The sequence below is a fragment of the Merops nubicus genome, unplaced genomic scaffold (assembly GCF_000691845.1).
Source record: "Merops nubicus isolate BGI_N331 unplaced genomic scaffold, ASM69184v1 scaffold593, whole genome shotgun sequence".
NCBI classification, from domain to species: domain Eukaryota; kingdom Metazoa; phylum Chordata; class Aves; order Coraciiformes; family Meropidae; genus Merops; species Merops nubicus.
Genome location: NW_008599358.1, coordinates 178,464 through 188,701, shown reverse-complemented (window position 1 = coordinate 188,701; position 10,238 = coordinate 178,464). Strand labels below are relative to the sequence as shown.

Sequence of the window (10,238 nt, the reverse complement as noted above, 5' to 3'; positions counted from 1 at the left end):
AAATGCTTTGTTATCCCTTAGACTTACCAAACTAGACATACAAAATTACATAGCTGCAAAGGAAGGAATTTTTTCCAGTGCAGATATCCAGTGCATTAAAAACACCCTCATTAACTCAGCTTAGGCCCATGATTCCAACACCACTATACGTATAAAATAAATATAAAATATTTTTGTCACAGAAAATCAGCATTGCTCATCTCCATCTCTACTCTTAGGCCAAAAGGCATCTGTGTCCATGAACCGAAACTTGCTGAGAAGTCATCCTCCACAAGCCACGTGGTTCATCCCAGCTTTTGGGGCGGGTCTTTGATTCAGGGAGTTGAGCTGGGTAGTCTCTGCATTCCTCCTTTGAGATGAAGAAGACAGGCACAGATGTGAAGGAAGGGATGTCTCCAGTCCTTGCCTGTTTACTAGTTTTCCTGGCAGGCTGCTCAGGATGCCAGCACCATGCCTGCCGCTGCATGGGCAGGGTCTTCATTTGTCAGGAGAGCAAGGTGGTCCAGGTTCCCCGGGACATCCCCACCAACATCACTGAACTGTAAGTAGGGAGAGGGATGGGTTGTGAGCAGCAGCCTCGTGGCTGGCTCTCAGAACAAACTGCTGCTTGGCAAGGCAAGAGTCAGGTTTGTCAGGGAGTCACACAGGAGACTTATGCCTGCTTTTTGGAAAGTACCGTCCTTACTCTGATGCTCGCTCAATTGCATCTTGAAACTCCTCTCTGTTACTCTGAGTGTGGTCATTTTAAGATCTCTGCTAAGAAAAGATGTGGTACTTTATAATGCAAATCACAGATTAAATTTTAAACAAGCTTCCTTGGTGCTGTGACAGTAGTTTGAAGCATAAAGTCTAAGCTTTCTTTGTAGCTTGTTTTAGCATTGTCGAAACGTGTAGTGCAACTTGCCCGCCCCAAACAACTTGCTGATGAGATTCTGTGTTTGTGCTGCGGGAGCTTTCCAAAGCTTTGTTCTTGTTTGCCAAGAAGCAACTTAATGTGTTTTTTTTTTTTGAAAGCACAAAGGCATTAGAGAAAAGACTCTGATAAGCATTCAGAGAGAGATCCTCCTCTATCAGAGTAGCAGTACAACTGCAGTTAGAGAGTGAACAATGTAAAGATACTGTACTGCGTTACTTGGGAAAGGGGTTTATCTATCTTAAAGCTTCTCTTTGTGTTACATAAAGTAATGTGAGCAATACTGTGTGACAGATGTTTTCTATGTCAGTAGCATAGAAGAGCAAAAGAGCTTATGCACTGGCAAATGTGTAACTGTGCAAGTGATTGTTTTCACTTTAATTTTTTTGGAAGCGAATTATATCACCCCTTGCCTACACCTACAGCTGTCAGACATCACTGCCACCTAAAGTAAAACCAAACGAAGTAGTCCCGGGCAAACACTTGATTAATAAGTAGAGTGGCAAGTTTGGAGGGAGGATACAACAAAGAATGATATGTCACTGGTTGGAAAATATACCTTTATTCTGATTTAACACACCACAATGTATCAAGGGTTCCTATTCCAAAGTTTTCCTAGGGCAAAAGTTTAGTTTTGTTCAGAAGGAGGAGTTGTTACGTTCACTGAATAAGTAGATTGCAGTGAAAACTTGAGAAAAATGTCTGAAGTAACCACAGAAGGTCAGTAAAAGTTTAAATCATTCTTGCAACTAGAGGGAAAAATAATCCATCTGTGACTTAGGTCATCTGAATCCTGAGTGAACTGTGCTCCGGGCATATATTGCTAATTTTGTTTAATTTTGCTTTGATTGTTTCTTTAGATTACACAGTTAAGGTCTGCCTTCTAGGGATTAAGCAAAAGCACTTCACAATTATTTCTGCAAAGAAGTAGTTTTATATCACTAGAAAAGCACATGGTAGTAAAACAGGGTTTGTTCACAGTAGATCCTTGTTAACTTCTCAAGGGTTTGTTGAGGATGTTAATTTGTGTGTTCCTCAGCACGATTGTGAGTTGTCTGAAACAGGCAGACTGCAACAATTGTGCCACTGAAATCCTTCCTTCTGGCAGCACTGGGTAAATATTTGAGTTAGAATCTCCCAACTTGACTCTCTTCTCACTTATACCAACTTTTGGTTCCTTGGAAGGTAATTCTGGTCCTGTTCAATCAGTATAGCCCTGGGACTGATTTCAGCATGGCTTACAAATTTTTCCGTGAAAACTCAGTAGAGTTACTTTGAATATACCAAATGTTAGTGTTACTAAAGTCAGCTATGTTAGCTGAAGGTCTGTTAAGTGACAGATAAACCTTTAGATTTTTCCTTCAGGGTCAAAGAGCAACTCTAGAAAGGTGCTTTCCTACACATCTCTCCACTGAGTGCCCAGTGGCATGATTGAGGTGGCTAAAATAGAATTTACTGCTCCAGGTTGTGTTGTAAACCATTGATAACAGAAAAAAAACTTGCTTCATGTTTCCTCAAAAAGCTTCAATGAGTCAAAAGGGTTTTAAAGTCAGTGTAGCAACTTGAACATAGATGGCCACAGTGTCTAAGGATGCTATATAGGACACAAGCAGAGACTTCATTTTGCTCAGTACAACCCCTCCAATGTACTTGTCTAAGTTAAGGGCTCATTCTGGAAGTGCTGGATGCAGTCTGTTTTTGTTTGTCATGAAGGAGGTTTTTTTTTCCAATACACTTATAGCTCTTCATCTTCTCTTTTGTCATCTTGACAGTTTTCCTAAGCTGTCCTAGAGTCCTAATATGGTGTCTTTTAGATATTGCATAACATGCTGGTGAAAGCTTTGGAGAGAGAACAGGACCCTGATAAGCCTCAAGCACTTCTCCTGCTGCTGCATGTTTCTATTCCACTACAGCTGTTTCTTAAGTTGGGAAACAGGCATGTGGCAGCCAACTCTGTTTCTAGGCAAAAAAAACTCAGGATAAAGGTAAAAATGTCGCTTTCAGCAACCGTTATCTATGCTTCTTGCCATGGCTGATTTTTTTTTTACGCTTATTTGAGGGTTGGCCACTGACACATGCTGCCGTGATGGGTTTCTTTGTGGTTGGTTTCCCGACACTGTGAGCTTACACTCCACAGCAAACATGAGCTCTGAAGCATGGTATGAAAGCTGTTTTGTTTTTTTTTTCCTGATTGGATTAGCATCTCTTTAGCAACGGTGTTGCAAAGGGGAGAACTGGCAGCCTCTTATGGTGATATATTGCCCTTTGTACCCACCATGTGGAAGCAGAGAAGGGATCAGAAACTGTGAGTTTTCATTACTATTCTTACTTCCACATCTACTTTTTCACTTACTGGCCAAACTCTCATGAGAGAATAGTTCATACTTACTTGGAGCTTGGTTCATACGTTGCTTCTTTCAGATTTGCAATCACTCTGCAGCTAGCATACTTTGAGTGTTTGCAGGGGAGACTGTGGTTATTAGTTGTTTTGCTTTATAACCTTTGGCTGGAAGAGGAGCTGGATAGAAGAATTGTTGGCACTTTTTTATAGATACTGAAATGCCTGTGAGAAACGTAGGTGGTTCTGGTTTACAACTCTGGAGATAATCCATGAGAAAGCAGAGGCTGAAAGTTCAGATGGGAAACAAAGGTTCATCTGTGTCAAATTATTAACTATTAATTGCCTCACAGAGTGAGAGAGGGGGAGCAATGCAGTAGTGACATAAGGCAGTTTATTCCTTGAATGTTTAAAACAGTTATAAAATCCAGTGTTAAGCTTTATAATCTATCCTTAGTATTCATTAAGATTTCATTTACTCGTTAGAGGTCTTGCTTTGACAGAGCAATAACTTGTTCGCAGAATAGAAGGAAACTTTCTTAAGATTTAGCAAACTACTTTAAGCAGAAACATACGAATATCAACTGGAAATACAACTCAAAATACCAAGAAAATCTTGCTCATTCTTTTACAGCAACTTCCTTCGCTTTTAGATTTCTCATTTCAGCAGTGCTTGAAATCACTCTTACAGTATCCCGGGGAAAAAGAGAGATCTACCCCAACAGCTATGTGCAACTATTTGGGCAGTAGAATATATCTCTGATTTGACAAAGTAAAGCAGCAGTACAAGGCAGCTTGAGAAGGGAGGTAAAAAAGGCTGCTTGGTTCAATTCTGCTTGTAATCCTGCAGAGCTATGTGAGAGAAACGTTAATATCAGCCTTTTACCTGCATACTGTAATTAATGTGGTGATCAAAAGGTATCAGGAAATCAAATTTGGTTAAGTTTTATTTGTTATAAAGAGAAACTGCCTCCAAATAAGTTAACATCCTAATTTTCTCCTGTTCCTTAACTTTTCTCCCTTGATGTTTAGCCCTCCTTAGCTGACATACGAGTGCTGCAGTCCACATCAACATGTAGATGTTAACCAGTTGGTTCTGTCTTCCTATTTCTACACCATGGAGATGATATATGAAACCATCTCTTGAGAATGCAATATCCTCAAAGAAAGCTTGCAAACTTAGATAGGTTTAATTCAAAGGAATTGTTTAACGTGTTAGTGTGCCAGAGGCTTCAGTAGAAGAGTGGTGTCAGTACTAGAAAAGGGCAACTGAGATGACTGAAATAATTGATAAGAGACAGCCCACCATTTGGCATCCATCTCTCAAAGTGCTGTCTAAAATGAAACTGTGTGTACAATAAATAAGGCCTAGTCTTGATCATGTGGTGTTTTGTATTTTAAAAACCATTCTCTGGCTTCACTAGCCAGTTTAGCCATTGTCGGTGTGGTTTAGAGGTACATTATATAGAGCGTTTTCTCCCAAGCATCTGCAAACTATGAAGAGTGGGGTATGTTACTTTCTCTTTGCATAGGTGTTTTTGTACAGTTCCTCAAGGATATTTATTTTAGAATATCAAGGCTGAGTAGATATCAGACCACTAATACAGTGACTGCCTTGAAATATCAAGTTTTGTGTTATGTACTGAGTCAGACATTCCTTGAGTCAGAAGCTGCAAATGATATGAAGAGTAGCTGCAATGCTCTTACTGACAGCTGCAATTAGGATTTTTTTTTTATGCTTTCACACTTGTAGTTGTTTGCAGGTTTCAACTTTAGTTCTTGATCAGGTGTTTATACTGTTGGACTGACCTTAATCTAAGAAATCTGATTGTGTAGAGGACAAAGTAAGCTAACAAGACAAAGACCCATGAAACTTTCAAGTCTCTGTGTTACGGTGGTTAATCATATAGTTACTCAAAAAATCCCACATATTATCAGAAGGAGATGAGAATATTTGCACAGCAGAGTATATTGAGAACATATTATGGGCTATCTAAAACTTTTTTTTAAATTGTTTTGTTTTATTATTATTTAAACCACCTTGTCTGTTAGGGTAGGAAAAGGACCACAGTTAGTGTACATTCTTCTTTCCCTGAATTTATGATCAGTTCATACTTTGAAGCAGAAAGCTACAGGGCTTGGTCTATGATCACTAGCTGTATATCGGTGGAGTTGTCCAACACTTATGCTGGATTCTGTATTTGACATTTTCATTATGAGGATAAAAAGAAATAGACAGGGTGTAATAGAGAACAAAGAAAAGGAAGCAAGTGACACTAAAGGATAATAAACTCTTCAGGGCAGATTCTCAGCTAGTATAAATAACCAAGAATACATATCTACAGAAAAATCCAGTTTCCAAAGCTTCAGGAGCTCTTCAGCACAAGGAGGTATACTGCACACAGCTGGCGTTGCTTTGGAGTGTAGTACTCTCTGCTGGCTTACTCATGATACTATGGCAATAAATACATACAGATGGCTTTCACCTGATTTATACTGACTGCGTTTTGATGCATCTGTGAGAGATGTATGATCAGCTCTGGACATGTATGAATGAGTGCATTTATATATATATATACACCCATATAATGTATCTTTGAAGTGAATGTGCATTCACTTCAATGGCAAGCATGTGACTTGTTAAATCACTAAGCTTTTTGTGTGAAACACAGTGAAAGCAAACAGTTGATTTTTTTTGGCTACAGCACAGATCAGGTACTGAAGTCTCTGTCAGCTAATGCTGTTCACTGAGGTCAGCTACAGAAAGATGCTCCTCATATATAAGTTCTGGCTTTTATGGCAGCCTCTGTCATGTACACACACCCACCAAAAAAAAAAAAAAAAAAAAAAGAGGGCTTCTGTCACAGCTCCACATGTCTGATACCAGACAAAGTGGGTTCCTGGGACTGGTCAGCTCCACATCCCAAACTAAAGACTCTCAATTAGACCTTTTAGGTATATTCTGCTTCAGTTCCTACAAAGAATCGGGTCGTTCCTATAGAACAATATTATCATGAGCGTTTTTCTGAAGTGTTTGGGAGATTAAACTAGTAATTTGTAGGTGTTACATTTTCTTGTCTCAATATGGTGTCTTTATCTTGGGTAGCTCCCCATTCAAATCTTGTTTCATATAATTATAGCCTAGGAGAGTTTGACAGTAATGTTATTCATGAGATGTGATCTAGTAAATACCAAGGTTTAGCACAGACACACAGCAAGAGAGAAAAGCCCTAGTAAGATCAGAAATAACTACTTTAAAATGTGGTTAAAACAGAGAAGTATGTAAGTCTAAGGGACATTATAAAGTAAGATGGAGGTCTATCTTTTATTCCTCCAACAAGAACTTGAATCACAAAACAGATCTGAGGAATCATGAATTCACTGGTGCTGTGCAGCAGTTTATTTCCTTTGCTCTAAATGGTATGCCCCACTAAACTCTTCAATAGTATATGGGTGATTTCCTAGCTTCACTTCCTCCCCCACTGCGGATTCTCAAGACTCATCAGTTTTCACTGCACAACATTAAAACACCATACTTTAGACTTTGTTGCCTTCTCTTTTCTAATATTAAAATATATTAACCTTACCTCTCATGCCACTCAAGGAGGCCAAGACACTTTGGCACAGAGCTCTGTGCTATTGATACTCAAAGATGACTATTGCTAGCCTGGAGAGCAGAGGATAGTAAGAGCTCTAGGGAAAAGCTCTGAAAGGTGCTTTTATAAGTTTGAAAGACATTAAAGCACTTATGTGTTTCTGTCCCAGCTTCACTGAGTTATCCTCTCATCTCTCCCATAAGGAACTCAGGGTATTTATACAGGGGGTGATGCAGAAAGGGGGGGGTTGAGAGAGGGTGCCTCTGATGCTCTGATCCAGTAGAGTACCAGCTGCTGCACTGTAAAAGCCATGAAGCCAGGACAAGTCATCCATTATTCCTGTGTCTGTATTTGCCTGTGCAATATACTTTCAGTTCCTCCTTCCAGTTTATAAGGGACAGCTTGGGAATTTGAGTTCATCATTTTCTGGATCTGTCCCCTAGGAAAATCATATCAGCATTGCAGCCCTGAAGAATAAAGTTTATTATCTCCCTCAAAACCCAGGTCATTCCTCTCTTATTAAAAACAAACAAACAAAAACAAAACAAAGCAAAAACAAAACAAAAAAAAAATCCTTGATATTTCCAGCTGCATTTCTGAGGTGTAACAGTGAAGAGATCTCCAATGGAGGAGTCTTTAAAAGCTCCAAATTGAATTCCTCTGGAAGAGTATCACACACAAAATGTGTTGACTGATTGGTCAGTAGGAGAAAGTCTGCTGTGCAGCTCAAGGCTTTCCTTTGCAAGGGGATCTCCTTGGGCTGGCATGTGACTGAAAATACTGGGTATGTGGAGAGGCTGAAAAAGGTAAAAGAAGAGAGTGGACAGGGAATGCCACAAGAACAGAGAGAACAGTTGCACAGAAGGGAGGTGCCAAGTGAAAATATATCTTGAAGGGGGTAGGTCCTCTAACTGCCAGCTCTTTGTGTGCAGGAGGGAGTCCTGCAAAGCCAGACTGAATTATCTACCAGAGAAAAATAAACAATAGACACCTAAATGAGAAGTGAAAGAAAACCACACAAAGTTCAACATGCCTCACTCTTTTCTAACTTGACGGCATTTTATTTAGTTCTGTATAACTTTCCTCAGTGTCCTTGTACAGGCAAGCTGAAAGATAATTGGGTTAGGTTCACAGCTAATTTAAATTGTCATAGCTTCATTAACTTCGGTGGAAAGAACTAAGTTCATTTTCACTGTCTGGCGATGGGGACCTCTGTCAGCCATGTGTTGTTCCTTCTGGCAGCAGCTGACTGGTAATTAATGTGTGTGTGTTTGGTAAACAAGATACTTTGGGCGCAAAAGGCAGGTTTTATTTTTCACAGTAACCTATTAGTTTTACACAGTAAGGGGCAAGCTCTTTGGTAAGGAAAGACACTTTTCTTTTTTTAAGACCTTGACCTTTTCAGACAAAACCTGTAAATTATTTCATACTCTTTGCCTGTAGTTTGATTGGACTGTTCTTATTAGCAGTGAAATTTAAGTCATTAAAATGAAGCTTATTTCAAATTATAGGTCAGACTCAAGCCTGGATTTCAAATACAAACATAGAAAATTATATCTTCTAATTGTCTTGCATACTCTGTAATAAGAAGCCAAATTTTTGTCTTTACAGAAATGGAGCTTCCTTGATTTTGAGGGTCTAGGGTCAGGAAGGCCTGTGATTTGTTTGCTTAGGTGTTTCAGAAGCTCAGGCTGGAAGGTACAGATGCTTCTTTTCTCCCATATCTTATCAAGCCACCCAGATGCATTTGCTCTTGGTTAGCTAGAGGAGAATTTACAGACTACTATTATATGCAGGAAGAGATATTTTTCTGAAAGAAATGAAAACAGCATTCAACTGAACTCAGATGAATTGATCTTTGTTTTTCATAAGTATTTTGAGTCTTCTGAGCCTGTTTTTCCCTGGACTAGTTAAATAATGCTATATCCTTGACCCTAACATATTCAGAACTTGCTACAGACAGAGCAGTCTCAATTTTAAACATATACACACTGGGTGAGCTGCAGGCTGACACTTTCACCTCTGTCGACTCTCTTACCTACTCAAGAACGTAGTTAATAGCATTTTAGCATATTTGCCTAAAAATCCTCTTTTGTGAACGCCTATGGAGTATTGCTCTGGTAATGGTCCTAGTGACATGAAGTTTCCCTGTTGCACACAGTAGGATTTATTTTCCAATATTAATCATTGTCCAAATACAACCAGTTAATCAGTATTAATTTGTAAATATTTATTTCTAAGAAATCTGTGAATCTTCAGTGTTTTTTAAAAAACACTACGTGCATAAACATTCAGTGGGAAAAACATCCAACTTTTCAATATTTGATTGATATTTTGTTTGAAAGTAGGGCAAGGAGGGAATATACTTTCAAATGATGATTAGCAGATTTTATTTTTTTTATTTCAAAATAGTTGTGTGCAATGAAAAAATGGATTGACTGTGTGGAGACTGGACAAGAAAGTGGTGCTTGTTTTCTCAGGAGAGTTTCTCATGTCCTGTGTTTATACTCTAAACACAAAACTGTGGGATGTATTAATGCACTCATAAAGCAGCTGCCCCTCACCCATACTTCAAAACCAGATCCTAGCCTAGGGAGTGTGGAGACTAGCATGCATGCACATACATGAGTACGTGCATGGGGTGTCTGTGTGATTAACCTCTTCTTCTTGACTCTGGGAAAAGAAGACGAGAATGGAAAACAGCAATATGTACATATAGCTGTAACTGATAAAATGGCCAAGGCTCAGCTGAGAAAGTGTAGGAACGGAAGGAGGGACTGTCTGTCTCTCCCTTTTTCCCAAAACAAGGACCACAGGATGAGAAGAAGTGATATGTAATTATTTGGGGCTTGTTTTCTTCACTGAAAAGGACTGTCATATGAGCAGGCTAAGGATTTCACACCTTCTGAAATCCTTTCAGTGGTTTTGTATCATGTGCTATGCCTTGTGCTTAGAAATGATCCCTGATGTAACACTCGTGCCTGCTCTTGGCTTTGAGAGGTTTGGATTTTAGTGCTAACTTCAGGGTAAGCTTTGATTTTTTTTTTTCTTTTTCACTTGTACCATCACACGATACAAATGTGATAAAGGCTATTGCCTTTAGTAGCCCACCAGGAATTTTTGAGGCAAGACCCTTTGTCAAAGGGGATCCTGTTCAATGGCAAGCACTCACATTTGTGAGAGCCATGGACACTCATCAAGGTAAAAAGCAACTCTGTCTCTAGCAGTGGAAGAACCACCCATGCTGCTTTCTCCAGTGTCTCTAGTCTCTCCACATCTGCGAAAAAAAAGGAGTACAGATCAGCCAAATCCATTATTAACTTCTTTTTAACTACTGGAAAGTGATCAATTGTGAAGAGTCTTTCCTCAGAGTCCAGTCTTCCAGCAGGAA

The 10,238-nt window shown here is 39.3% G+C and overlaps 1 protein-coding gene across 1 annotated transcript in view; it reads left to right on the top strand.

Moving 5' to 3' along the window:
- The first annotated feature begins 389 nt into the window (after positions 1–389).
- The window catches only part of FSHR (follicle stimulating hormone receptor), an 82,167-nt gene continuing 72,318 nt past the window's right edge, over positions 390–10,238 (top strand). The window contains exon 1 of the mRNA XM_008937330.1: positions 390–541. Within this exon, the coding sequence (XP_008935578.1) occupies positions 390–541 (152 nt within the window). The remainder of the gene's footprint in view (positions 542–10,238) is intronic.